Raw genomic sequence first — 14,520 nt, 5'->3', positions numbered from 1 at the left:
TTCTCCTGAAGGCAGCACGGAGCTGCGCCGAAAAGAAACACCATCGATACAGCTGCAGTTCTGTGCCGGTTTTAATGTTTTAGGCCACAATATAGTAGTTCAAAGTTTAAACTGATATTGTTGTGAATCTTTTGTGTACACTTTACCTTCAAGCAAACGCCCCCCAAAAGAATATCAACACCCCCTTTTTGAAAATATTGCTGCCAGTGCCCCCCGTCATCCTCTCAACGCCCCCCAGGGGGCGGTACCGCCCCTGTTGAGAAACGCTATCTTAAAATAATACAGAGCCCCCTTAGAGGATTTTGGTGAAAAAAATATTTTAAATTGATTTCTCATTGTTTGAAATACAGCTGCCAGGAAAACAACACAGAGGAAGGCCACGATGTATGGATGCAGCTAGAGAGGACATAGGGTATTTGGAGTGAGGACAGAGGACGCAGAAGACAGAGTTAGATGGAGGAGAGACAAGAAAAGTGTCTGATGCACACCAACCATTGTTACTCACAAGAGAATATCCAGTGCAATTTAGCGCCTGTGTTTTTTAGTTTAGAACCTAAAAGAATAGATTTATTTGAGCTATATTTTGATCTCAAATTATGATTGGAATGTTCTTTCAAGTTATGAAATCTACCTTATCTTTACTGAGATTTTGGATGACATTATCAGGAATATTTTGTCTTTTTGGAAATGTGAATCTATATTCTTCTGAAACCATTTTCTATATTAGTCTGAGTTTAAGGACATTTAGATTATCTGGTACGCATTAGTGAAGTGAAGTGAAGTGAGATGTATGTATCAGACAGTTTCTTGTGCGCATGAGAAATCTCTTTGAAATATTTTTTTCACCAACATCCTCTTAGGAATTCCATATTATAAAGTGTTTACTTTGAAAATTTTTGTAGTTTTTAGTTTCCATAATAATTCTGTGGCCTTCCTGAGCTCTGAAGTTAAAATGGTCCAATTAAAGTGTGTTGTATTCTTAGGTTTACTCAGTGAATGCATTTATGTTCTGTTCTGTTGCTGTTACCTCTTGTCCCTGACGGGCTCTGCTGTGACAGCTTAGAGACGATGTTAAAGAGAAATACAGTGTAAGACACAGACCACGTCATGTTCTAAATAGTGTGTCCACACTTGCTGTAATAAAGTTTGAGTTTAACTGTCATCATATTTTTCATTACAACAACCACAACAAAGTATTTGAACAGAGAGTAAAAATAATCTTAAAGGTTACTTTTTCATTTCCTTTGTAACATACAAGTAAAAGGTTATTTCAGGGAATTTTTAAGTCTAGTAATATTTATTTTTCCTGTGAAAAGTTAATCATCCAAAACACAGGCAAGAATCAAAGGCAAAAGGCAAAAATCCAGGAACAGTAATCAGGTCAGACACTAAGACTTACACAAAACAAAAGCTGGTCGACTGTAGCAGAGAACCAAACAAGGTGCACTGGCAAATCAGACTGCAAGTGGTTATATACACATACACTAATCAGAGGGGAAATGCTCAAGGGCAGAAAGACAGGCAATCTGGAAAGAGAAACAACACAATACCAAAATAGGAACTGCAAACAAGCACATCTAAAAGAGAGAAGAACACAAAAATGAAGCACTAAAAACAGGCAAAAACCATCTCAGAACAGCCAGACTGAGACAAAAAAAATTGGCCCAGGCAATTTTGGCTCAGGTGGCCCACCATGATTAGTCAGACACAATCCCTGCATGACAGTCTAAACACTTACATAAAATGAACCACACAAATGAAGGAGAGGGAAATAACTCATCACACTATCACATTATTATTATTATTATTATTATATTTAGAGATATACTCTTACAAATAATTTCAGAACAATTAATCACCTGCCTTTTCACCTCAACAACTTGTTTTGTCTTGACAAACAGAGAAATGTTATAGAAGTTAATTAGCTGTGGTATTTCCCTACCAGGATGTGAAAAATGCACAATTTTCTTTTGTACAGTTTTAATAAATGGTATTAATGACTTCATTGTATATAATATTTTTGTTTTATATTAAAATTCAGATTCATCATTAGAGCTGTCTGATATACTTAATTTAACCTATTATTGATAAGCTGTTACCCCTGCTCTTTTGCGTGCTACAGTGAGGCTGAATGATGTATTAGCCATTTCCCTCAGCAGGTTATAATATATTAGTGCATAGATTTTAGCACAATGACATTGTGGCAGCCAAATGAAAGCCTTACAGAACTTAAAATGGGAAGATGTGGGAGGGAGGCCCTCCAGCTGAAGAAGATGTCCTTTCAGGCCTTGTTAGCTTGTAGGACTCCAAAGGCACCTGAGGGGTACCACCAGACCAAGCAGGCTGCAGCCATTGCTGTTGCTGAGGCAAAGGCTCGGGTATGGAAGGAGTTTGGTGAGGCCTTGGATAGAGATTTTCAGTTGGCTTATACTTTGTGGACCTTCTCAATCCCACCAACACATCTTCCAAAGAGGAAGCTGAGTCTGGGGACTTTGGGGTGTGTGTCCATAACCGGATCTGAAGTTACCAAGGTAGTTAAAAAACTCCTTTGCAGGAGATCCACCTCAAGGCTCTAGATGTTGTTGAGCTGTAAGAATGTGGGTTCCACAGTAGTTTGTTGTGGTAAAGAGGGACCTGAGCTGCAAGGCAAAACTTTCTGTTTACCAGTCAGTCTACGTTCCTACTCCCACTTATGGTCATGAACTCTGGGTAGTGACCGAAAGAACAAGATTGCAGATACGAGCTGCTGAAATGAGTTTTCTGGCAGGGTTGCTGGACTGTCCCTTATGGCTACGGCATATACATAAGACGTCAAGATATCGGTTTGCAGTCACATGGTTGTAAGAGATTTGTTTTCACACACACCTTTTATGGTTCACGAGACACTCGGATCAGAAATCCCAGGAAGCTCCTCCTACAGCATTAAAATGGCTTTCTTCCCGCCGACTTCTCAACCCTCCTGTCCATGTACATTTTGTTTCTCTTACCCTGATTAAACATGTTTATAAACCGACTGAGATAGTCACAGCCACAAAGAGTCGCCTGTGTCTCTGCGCAGTCTTTTTTTAAGGTTTATAAGTTTTCCTGGAACAGTTGTAAAGAGGAATGTATTTTCTAACAGCCTCAGCCAGCTGCTTCTCAGCGGAGTAGTAGAAGCAAAATGACTCCATTAAAGCCCACAGATCTTTCCACATAAACACACCCACAACAACTTTTGACCAATCACACAGTACTTGGTGCAAAGCCCTGTGCAAAACAGTTCAGCCAGGGCCTTGTGTCACAAAGTGGCGGACAAAGCTGCTATGTGAACAAAATGATGCAGTTTTCATTACACAACCACATTAATGATAGCTGACTTTGTGACTTCTCATGGTGTATGCAAACAGTTTTAGAGATAGGCTGAGAAGTTCAGTTATCCGGGAGGGACCCAGAGTAGATCTGCTGCTCCTCCACATCAAGAGGAGCCAGTTGAGATAGTTTGGGCATCTGCATCTGGGCATCCAGCTGTCCCTGCTGTAGAAAACAAAGTTACAGCAAATATCTGTAATTTTAACACATCTGTCTGTAGATTTCTCTTGTTTTCGCAGTTTTTCTGCACCACCCTCTCTCTTTTGGTTCCATTGTGCCCTTGCCTGCACTGATACAAGAACTAAAATGTGAGAAACTCAGGAGGAAAGGAGGGGCTGGCTAAGAGATGTTACTGGGCTAGCTCAATATCAGAAAATGATCAAATGAGACACTGCTCATTGTGGACTGATTACTAGTCCAGTTCTGCATCCTTACAGATGATTTATGTACAATAACAGTACAGATGCTCAAAACACTTATTTTACTTTGTGATTCTGTAGCACTTCTAATGTAGCTACAGTAACTAACTACTCTAAGACCAGTACTAGGTTCGGCTATGGGAGCAGATAATAGTTGCAATTATAATAATGACCACAGACCAGTGAATAACTTTGAACTGCCGGCTTATTAATAAAAACATTTACATACAGTTACACACACATGACACAATTTCAACAAGAAAATAGAACAATTCCTTTACATTAGAAATTGTAAACCCCTTTTTTTAAATATTTTTGACCTGACGTAGGTCCTGAAGGAAAAATGTGTCTCGACCTAGGTTATTGTTCTATTTTAAGTTGCTGTTTATCTGTTTAGAGTACAGTTCTATATTGTATTCTATTTGAGTTAACTCTGTATCATTTCAAAAGTTAAATTCTTTAAGTCTCACTTTGAAACAATTCTTTTCAAGTTTAACTTCACAGAAAGGTTCATAACTCAACAACACTGTAACAGCATTGAATAGAGGAAAAAAAAAACAATAAAAGGTAAGAACAGAAAATGATTCAGCAAAAGACTGAATATCCCTTAAATCAAATTGAATGTCCGTATCCCTTTTTGAGAATCCAGAAAGATTAGTGTTGTGTCTCTTGAGTCCACTGCTATTTTAGCAGCAAAATCAGGTGAATCATACCATTTCTGAGGAACAAAACATCCAGCAGAGGTGTGTAGCTCCTACTGATTCAAGGTTCAAGGCTCTCGGGTTGGTGGCTCGCCATCTCAGTTCTCGTTCCCGACATTCAGCTCGAGTTTTCCCGGTCCAACTTTAAAGGCCTGTTTTCATGACCAATAAAAGGTTTGTTCAGCTAATTTGGTAATAATTAAAAAATACACTCGCCAAAATGGCGGCTGAACATCTTAGTAAAAAAAACCATACTTCACCTGACATTCATTCTCACCATTTCTTTAACATAAAACAACATACATATGCTACATAGCTTTCCATTTTAACAAAAGAAACCACATCATAAATAAAATTACTCACAGAAAGTAAAATATAAATATATTTTTCTCACCAAGTCCAGTTCGAAAATATATAATCTCCTGAAGGCAAGGACAGGTCGAAATTCTGACAAAACGCTCCTTTAAAAGACAGAATTATCTTTAGATAACATTAATAGACTCTTTACTTTTTAGTTTCTCTTATATATTTTTTCTTACACCGCCAAACTTCTCCTGCTTCTCTGCTTTCCTCCATCAGCCTCGCGCTTTTTTCTAACCAGGAAGAGGAAGCACCCGGTTGGCTAGAACCAGTCACATGGGTCACGATGCAACGTGACCCTTCAAAATAAGAGTCTTCACTTAAAATATACAAATTTTAAACACTGACAACATAGGACTCGATTTGTTAAAGCTATTTAACACAAATGAAACAATATAAACATAAACTATAGCTTTCTGACACTTCTTTTCACAGTCTTCTTTTTTCTTTTTATTTTTTATTTGAGGCTATTTTTACCAGGGTTACAATTCCATATGTTATTGTGCTCTAACCAACACAAAACATATGAAACTAGCATTTCTCAAAAAATACGTATCACCCACCACCTTGCATGCCAAAGTTTTAAGAAAGAACAAATAAATAACCACATATGATATCACTCCGAGTATAATTTAGGGGAGAATTCCACCTACTACTATACCAGTTGGGGTCGAGTAGCTGTAGCAGCCATCTTGAAGTGGGTTGACTCCAAAGAATAATCAGTTGTAGATGTACATGTATAGATTACTTTCTGAGACTTTTAATAAAATCTGCTTAGTTTTAATGAAATAATTTGCTAATAGACAGATAGGATTGACACTAACAGTTTTTGCAAATGTTTTAAGTAAAAATATTGCACAATCTGTAGTCCTCAAAGTATGTGTTTGGGATGATGCTTATATACTACCAGACCAAATTTGGGCTCAATATCTGTTCAGTTGGCTGAATTAAATCCATTTTTGTGTTTTGTAAGGTCAGCGACTGTGGCAGTCATCTTAAAGTGTTTTAAATCCAAACTTTTATCAATTGTAGATTTATACCCAATGATTTTCTGTGAAAGTTCCATAAAAATTTGGCCAGTGTTTCCTAAGATATTTTGTTAACAAACAGGAAGAGTTACCTCTAGTTAATAAGTTTTTAAGACAGATCTTGCTTGACCAGTTGGTGTTTGGAGTATGTGTTGGGGGATCAGTCTCAATTTTCACCAAACCAGCTACTATTTCTTTAATATCAAATTTTAAAATCTGTGTAATGTGGTTAAGTCATAGCTATTTTTGTGTTTGCTAGGGTTGTATAGTGGCAGCTTGGAGTCATCCTCATTCAATATATTTATAACTCAGTGAATTTTACAAATATTGAGCTAAATTCTTTGGGGGGGAGGTGGCATGGTTGAGCAGTGGTTAGAGCTATCACCACACAGCAAGAAGGTTGCAGGATTGCCTTCTGCCAGGCCTTTCTATGTGGAGTTTACATATTCTCCCTGTGCATGATTGGGTTTTCTTCTGGCACTCTGGTTTCTTCCCACTGACCAAAAACATCCATGTTAGGTTAATTGGTAACTAAATTGCCTCTAGGTGTTATTGAGAGCATGAATGGTTGTCTGTCTCCTTTGTCCCTGTCATGGACTTGCAACCTGTCCAGGGTGTCCCCCGCCTCTTGCACAATGACCGCTGGAGATAGGCACCAGCTCTCACATGACCTGCCACAGATCAGCATGCACGAAATACTCAGTGAATGTATGGGTAATTTCAAATTTGGTGTGGTAGTAGTTATGAGGGTTCACAGTTCATAGCACATACAGGCTGTGCAAGATCACTTAAGATTGTCTGGCTCCTGTTTTTAATAAATAAAACCAAATAACCACCTGATTTTTGAGCTGGTGCATGGAATAATAAATAATTTTCTCATTTCAGGTGAAGGACCTGGCAAGGTTTAAGCCCATGCAGAGGCACTTGTTTCTGTATGACAAAATGTTGCTGTTCTGTAAAAAAAGAGAGGAGAGTGCAGAGGGACATGAGAAGACTCCAACCTACAGCTTTAAACACTTACTTAAGGTAAGTTACAGTGTCTGGTGGGGGTGTTAAAGGGAGATTGGCTCAGTTTACTTTGTTCTAATTTTATAACTCAGTTTTGTGCCCTGATGATCTATAATCCCATTGTGACATGGTGGACTCCACACTGCAACTGAATAATGAACTAAAATTTTTCTTAATTCCTTCTTTTGATGTTGTTTGCAGGCCAACTTAATCAAACAAATTTTGTTTGAAGATTGAACTGCTTAAACCTGCTCAAATTACACTATGATTCTTACAGTCAGTCAAGTCAAGTCAAATTTATTTATATAGCACTTTTCAGCAACAAGGAAATACAAAGTGCTTTACAACATTTTACACAAAAATACAGAGCCAAAACACACACAACAATATCTAAAATATAAACTGGGATAATCTAAATGAAATCTAAGGTAATCAAAATAAAATCATGACTCTAAATAAAATCATGAAGCTAAACATCTAAATGAAAAATGCACACAAGATAAACTGAGGAAAACCAAACTAAGATATAATGAAAGCTAACATAAACTGAACTAGGATTTAAAAACAGTTGATAAAAACTAAGCTAAAGGTACCGAAAGGAAAACTAAGAGTACCAAAGGCCTGCTAATAGTTAAATGCATTTTAATATTTTAATAAAAGGCCAACATGATAAAAGCTAAGATAAATAAACTAAAGGTACTGTAAGGTTAACTAAGAGTACCAAAGGCCAGCCAAGAGTGAAATACATTTTAATAAAAGGTCAACTAAAATTGTCAGTTAAACAAAACAAAACAAAAAAAAATTAAGGGAGGGAACAACATAGACACAGATATGAAAGAAAGAGTGTTTTTCAGCGAAGACGTTGAGTTTGAGGTGAGGAAAACCTACAAATACTGTGCCAGATAGTTCTCTGTCTGCTGTTGTGGAAGAAATCCATTTCCAGGCACTGTCAGATGAAAACACTCAAACAGGTTTATTTATGTATGGTGCACGACATACAGAGAGCCTTAAAGACAATTAAGAATTAACATCAGAGTCCCAGGTCCGAACGAGAAGCTCTGATTTAAAGCTCTACCTCCAGAGTCCACACAGGAGCTTATATCTAAGATATTAGAATGTTGATAGGTGAGGAGGAGACAGGGAGCAAGGTCAGTCTGGTTTCACTGAAGAGTAACAGGGTCATTTGGTGAAAACCTCATAGGCTGTGGAATTCAGACAGAACATAGTCATGACTTAAAATTAAGACAATACACAGTCAGGAGTTATCTTATAAAAACCTTGCCACCACACTGCCATAGTTCTGAAAGTGATGGGAAGTTTTCTCAGCCGACCTTGGGAGAGGAGTCAGAAAAAATGTGTCTGCCTTCTCCGAGAGCAGGAAGAAAAAAAAAGTCAGCTGCATCTTGTCTGGCTTGAACACACTTGTCAGTTCAGTTTATTTATAGAGCATCAATTCACAGCAAAAGTCTTCTTTAAAGCACTATACAACACATAAACAGGTTCAAATTATATCCAATTATATTCAGACCAAAACAGATCAGATTCAAATCTACAGTACATACAGTCACATTTCATCTAATAATAATCAAATCAGTGCAATTTGATTCAGTAGATTTGTACAACATCTAACCAGTAAAAAGATCTGCAACCTCATAATTAATTGGACTGCATTGAGAAAATTGTTGTCAAATGATAACATTTCAAAATGTTAGATCTTTGTACATTGTTTAGCAGCAAAGAGCTACATTCTGAAGCTAGTAATAACAGTAATAAAAAGTCTTGTATTCTATGAAGAAATGCATATCACCTACCACCTTTCATGCAGGAGTTTAAACTAAGATCAGCTTGTTCTGAGAAATTACAAAGTGGTAGACCTTTTGATTAAACAAGTTTGCGGTCAAAGTATATGGTGTGAATGACTCCCAACTTGACCACATCAAATGTTTAGCTAAATATCTGTAAAGATAACAGAAAATGAGACAAGATAAGACAAGCCAACATAAGCCTGTATTCATTCCTCAAGGGGAACATTCACACTGTCACAGGAGCATTTGACAGCACATGTCCAATTGACATTGTAATAGAATCAAAATAAAATGTTGATAAAGTGAGAGATAGATATACATATTTGTTTGTAATATGTGGCTGTATATAAAAAATAGATATACATATATTTGCATACATACATATCTTACAGAAAATAACAGTATTACATGATAAATGGTGGGTGTTTATTTTCATCCTAGTGGGTTGAGGGAGGGCCCAGCTGTGAGCTTTGTTGGTTGTTCAGTCTGACAGCCACAGTAATGAAGTATCTCCAAAACCACTTTTTCATGCATTTTGGGGGTGGACCAGTCTCTTGCTGAAGGAGCTCTCCAGTGCCATCAGAGTTCCCTTCAGGGGGGTGGGAGTCTCCCAGCGTGCAGGCTGGGTAGTGTTAAACTCACTGGAAATATAAAAAAACATAATCCAAACAGTGCACCCAGGCTTCTCCAGGTTATTCCCATATGCCTCTCCAGTATTGTTCAGTCTCCAGTTGTTGTTACCTTGCCATTGAGAGTACACTTTAGCTGGTTGGGTGGAGAAGAGCCAGTTAATTCTCCTGGCTTCATTCTCTCTTGTGTATCTTTTTAGGCGGCTGGCCAAGGCTTGGAGTCTTTGTTTGGCAGTTTCAAGTGCTTCAGGCATGGGCATCTGGTCGTACTTCTTGGGTACTGGGCTTTTCGTTGCACCTCTTTGGATCTCTGACAGTTGGCTCACTTCTCTCCTTGTTACCTTGATTTTAGCCTCTAAAATGAAGGTCTCTTCCATGGTGGGTATCGAAGGGTACTGAGTTGTACATCAGCTCATTGGTTTCCGTTATGGTCAGTGCTGCATTCACATCTTCCATGAGACTTTACTTCATTCAGTCGTTGTAATTGGCATCGGGGTTGTCTACTGCCCATCCGGGCTACGATTCTATCTCAGTCAGTGGCTGTTTTGTTCAGCTTAGATGTTTCGTTCATTGGAGTTAATTCCCCTCTAACCCTGGCTCCTTCCCCTTGCCATAGCATTTGTGTTGCATCTCAAGTTGTGATAGTAGTTGCCGTTTGTGGATATTGGAACATTGAGCTACTAAGTAACCATTGTTCCAGCATTCTTTGCATGTAGTAGCATTCCAACAGATCCATGTTTTCACCTCTCATCTTGTTCCAGTAGCCCATTTTTCATCAGGGTGCTCTGGTTCCCCCAGCACCTGACGCAGATCTTGTTCTGAGCCAGTGACTCTCATGGGGTAGGCAGTAACTCAAAGGGTCAATTTCACTTTGCCCCGGCCTGGATTTGAACCCAGGTCTCCTGGGTGAAAGTCCGGTGACTTACCCATTGAGCTATCCAGACAGCTGAGATTCCCTTCTCACCCTCCGCGGGTGGTCTTTGTTTCCACGAAGCTGAAGTTGGTTTCCGATTGAAGCTTCCGATTCGGAAAATGGCTAAAGGGCAATTCCATCTAATTTTTCACTGCCTTCAGCATCTTTAATTTCCTTTAGTTAAAAGCTACAACACCTAGACACTTCAAACCTGAACCAGATTATTCTGCACTGATTGCAGAACATTTAAAACCAAGTGTGTGATCTATGAGACCTTAATCTGATTTGTAAAACCTCAATAAAGAGGGATTTTAGCTCTTTTTTTATATCTGGACCACACTAGAACTTGTCCAGCTCCAAAACTACAACACCTCACTGGTATTTGATAAAAGGTAAAATCTATGCTAAAATCTTGTGTTCTGAAAGTGTTTGTGCAGCATGAACAATCAGCATTCATATAAACTAATTCAGGTCATTTCAGTGAGTCATCATGGTTGAGTCTTCTGTTGCTTAAGATGACATCGTGCCCCATGAATTTACAAACACACACAAATACATGTCATATACACATTCAAGTCACTTGTTTTAAATAAATGCTTCTATTTTAATTAAGTTTTGGTCTTCATTGTAACTGATGTGCAGGGGGATAATGAGTGGTTGAACTCAGTATTTTTAAAAATCTGGCTACAGCCCTGGGTGGACGTCCAAAGTTGGTTTGTGACGAGCCAGAAGGTTGAGGAGTCTTTGTGTCTCACAGAGACGATGGAGTTTAATTAAAGTTCTGACTAATTTCACTTACACCACTAACTTTTCCTAAACTAAAGTCAGTTATGACCACTGAAATAAACTGGGAAAAGCTTCTTACTGATGGCAAAATTTGGCTCCAAGGGAAAAATGTGATGATCGTGGCGAAGCGGAAAAACACAAGAATCGTAAACTAAAACTTACAAAGTTAAACAAAAACAGATGAGGACAAAGAAGCAAGAAAGATTAAAGAAGGAGCAACAAAGAAGAGCTAGGGCATAAGCTTGCCCTGGGCTTTTAAACAAAGCCAGGGGCTTGTGTTTACTACCCCAATAGTCCAATCACGGCCGCTGTTCTTAAAAGAAGGTGGGCGTTTCAGTGGGTATTCAATCAATAGACGTTACACATATTTGGATAGGAACTCTGATGCTTTAAGACAAAGGAAAAAGGAAAAAAACAAAAACATGATTTGATCTTTACACCTTTTTGCCTCAAAAATAAATCTAATTAAAAGAAGAAACACACTCAATCAGTAGTTAGTTTAACTTCTTCTCAAATGTAGTTGAGCCTTTAGAAATAAATAAATCATGTTTAATGAGCATGGGAAGAAAGCACATTACATGTTTATAAACTTTTTGTAATATTACTGAATTTATAATACTAGTTGGATTTTACTCAAAGACATACTGTATGTAATATGTTATGCTAGGTCACAGTAAAATACTGTCCTCACATAACATCTGATATGCAAATGAATGAAAGCAAAACAGAAAATATATATTAAAAAAACGTTAAAGGTGAAAGAAAATGCGATGTCAATCTTGTATTTTTCAAAGTAAGAACCTGTGGTGACTATTTTTGTGTTCACATGTTGTAAAGCACTTTGTATTGCCTTGTTGACTTCACTTGACTTGGTCCTTCTTGCAACTGAAAATAGAAAGGTTAGGTGCAATATCACAACTTTAACATGAATATTGCAGGGCAGAAACTTATTTTTAACTGATTAAAAAATTTCTTTCCAGTTCTAAAGGAATGAGCTAATTTTTCTTTTATGTCCTTTTGTAGTTTAATCAGGTGTTGGTTGAATTGTTCTCAGAGTGTAAATTCAATCAGACGCAGCAGAATTTGACATCCTGGCCTCAGGAAGTCTATGTTGCATAGCTGGTAGATGTAACTCTTGATTAAAGTCAACAAAGTGATTTGTATATGGCTGTCTTGGAGTTCAGCAAAAGGGGAATCTTGATAAATTGGCCACTCTTAATCTGATAAAATCCAGAGAGATAGACATTTTAGTTTCCTTTCAAACAGTGATGAAACAGTCAATTTGTTTTAGGCTATTAATGCCCAAACTCTGACATAGGACCCAACAATTATGTCGACATATTGAAGTAACATCTCCAAGCCTCAGTCAGCAAGTTAAAGTTTGGGCATAAATAGGTCTTCTGAATAAACGGTTACCCTAAGCATACTGCCTAATTTGTTACAAAGTGGCTTAAGGACAACAAAGTCAATGTTTTGGAGTGGCCATGACAAAGTCCTGATCTCAATTCCACAAAATAATTTGTGGGCAGAGCTGAAAAGGTGTGTGTGAGCAAGGCAGCCTACAAACCTGACTCAGCTCCATGAGTTCTATTAGGAGGAATGGGACAAAATTCCAGCAAACTATTGTGAGAAGTTTGTGGAAGGAAACGCAGAATGTTTAGCCAAAGTCATACAGTTTAAAGGCAACACTATCAAATACTAAGCTAATGGAAATAAATATGTGAGGTTAAAGAAAGTAATAAAAATTCTTAAAAGAAATGTATTTCTTTATTAAGACATTAAACAAGTATAAATAATTTTGGGAATCCGAACTGACCTAAAACAGGAAAGGTTTAATCTGATTTAATGTCAGAGAGTGAGAAAAAAGTAGTTGTGTCTTTTTATACATTGTATTTAAACTTCTGATTTCAACTGTATGCAAAACAAAACCTAGACAGTTCAAACATCAGAGACAGTTCAGACATTGTCCCAGCACTTTCTGCATCTCAGTTTCTTGTTTTCTACCCAGATGAGTGCTGTGGGGATAACGGAGAACGTCAAAGGTGACAACAAAAAGTTTGAAGTGTGGTACAACGGCAGAGAAGAAGTTTACATCATTCAGGTATGTTGCTGTGAACTGAGTAAGATAAATGTTCAGATTTCATTGCATTTCTTTGTCTGTGAAAAGAGGCAGCTCCAGAAAGTTTTCAAAGGAAGGGGCAGATGGAGGTCACTGATAATCTTGAAGTAACACACCCAAACTAAAAACCATAAGAAAATTTTGTTAGTGTTGAAGGACAAACGATGACTTCCGTCAAAAATAAATAAATGCATTTTGCAACTTGTTGAAGGTGTGTGTGTGCAATGGGGGCTAGATTTAAAGGCATGGCTATTGCCCTCCTGGTCCCCACTTGGTGACACTAACGCTGTGAAACTGGGATTGAAAGGAGCTGAATAGATTTACTTTCTAACCAGACATTGGCAGTTTGTAATTTTTACCTATATTTTTACTTTAATTGTGGATATCATTTTGTTCTGTTTGCTACTTTTAATTCACTTAATTTTTTTCTTAGGTCTAGGGTACATTCAGTCACAGTTTTTAGACTTTTATCAGATTTCCTGCTCAGAGACTGATACAGAATAAAAAAAAAAACATAAACCACTCTAATGTTTTTGTTTTAATTAGCAGAAGTGCATTGACATGACAAAGCTGCCACTTCATATGAAATGTTTCTGTCACATCTCATGGATTATCTGACAACACACAGCTGCTAATGAGCTTCAAGCAGATCTGAGCTATATTCAGATTGTAGTGATAATCAGAATCTGGTACAGGACATTCAGAGTACCTCTGCATGTTTGCAGAAACATCAATGTAAGAAATGGTGATGCCATTATTATTCCCTCCTTAGTTTACCACTTGGGGACATTCATTTTGTACTTTTTGCATTTAGAACATGAAAATGACATTAGTTTAAAAATGGTGGCTGGACACACATGTGGTAAGGCAATGTAGATCTTAGGTGTTTAATTGATGCAGTGTCCACTTGTGAATCACAAAAGCTGTATGTTAGCATTGCCTGTTTTATATTTTTGCTTTAAAATTTAATGTTTCCACATGGCTGTGATAAAGCCTTCTGGTGAAATAAAGTTTACTTGTCCCAAGTCCTGTAGATGAAAAATCCTCTAACAAAACAGGCTTCCGGTATAGAAATGTGCTGCTACTAATCCTGCTAGCTGGGGAACCTTGGACTGGATTAGTCAGCTTACATGGAGAGGGGAGGGAACTCTCAGTTACCAATGTAGTCCGATTTTGTTGTAAGTAGATGTCCAACTCAAACTTACGGAAGCACATAGCTATCACACAGGAAAAAAAAAAATTTGAACACTATCACATTAAAACGTGATAGTATCTTGTTAAAACGTGATACGTATCTTGTTAAAACGTGATAGTATCTTGTTAAAACGTGATAGTATCTTGTTAAAACGTGATATGTATCTTGTTTAAACGTGATACGTATCTTGTTTAAACGTGATAGTATCT

At 37.6% G+C, this 14,520-nt stretch overlaps 1 protein-coding gene and 1 long non-coding RNA gene across 16 annotated transcripts in view; one reads left to right on the top strand and one right to left on the bottom strand.

Annotated features, from left to right (window-relative positions):
- Positions 1-14,520, top strand: part of mcf2l2 (MCF.2 cell line derived transforming sequence-like 2) — a 143,554-nt gene that overhangs the window by 76,707 nt on the left and 52,327 nt on the right. For all 15 annotated transcript variants that reach the window (XR_005234393.1, XR_005234395.1, XR_005234394.1 and 12 more), the window contains 2 exons: positions 6,742-6,882; positions 13,006-13,098. Coding sequence is in view for 10 of the 15 variants with exons in the window: in XM_037981149.1 (XP_037837077.1) it covers positions 6,742-6,882; positions 13,006-13,098 (234 nt within the window). In the remaining 5 variants the exon portion in view is untranslated. The remainder of the gene's footprint in view (positions 1-6,741; positions 6,883-13,005; positions 13,099-14,520) is intronic.
- Positions 3,955-5,197, bottom strand: LOC108248243. Its single transcript, XR_001809121.3, has 3 exons — positions 5,008-5,197; positions 4,863-4,929; positions 3,955-4,620 (listed from the first exon to the last, which is right to left on the bottom strand). It is a non-coding gene; the product is annotated as an uncharacterized LOC108248243 (long non-coding RNA).

Source organism: Kryptolebias marmoratus, linkage group LG18 (genome assembly GCF_001649575.2).
Source record: "Kryptolebias marmoratus isolate JLee-2015 linkage group LG18, ASM164957v2, whole genome shotgun sequence".
In the NCBI taxonomy this organism is placed as follows: domain Eukaryota; kingdom Metazoa; phylum Chordata; class Actinopteri; order Cyprinodontiformes; family Rivulidae; genus Kryptolebias; species Kryptolebias marmoratus.
The sequence above is the reverse complement of the archived record's forward strand: the minus strand, read 5'-3'. Positions and strand labels throughout refer to the sequence as shown.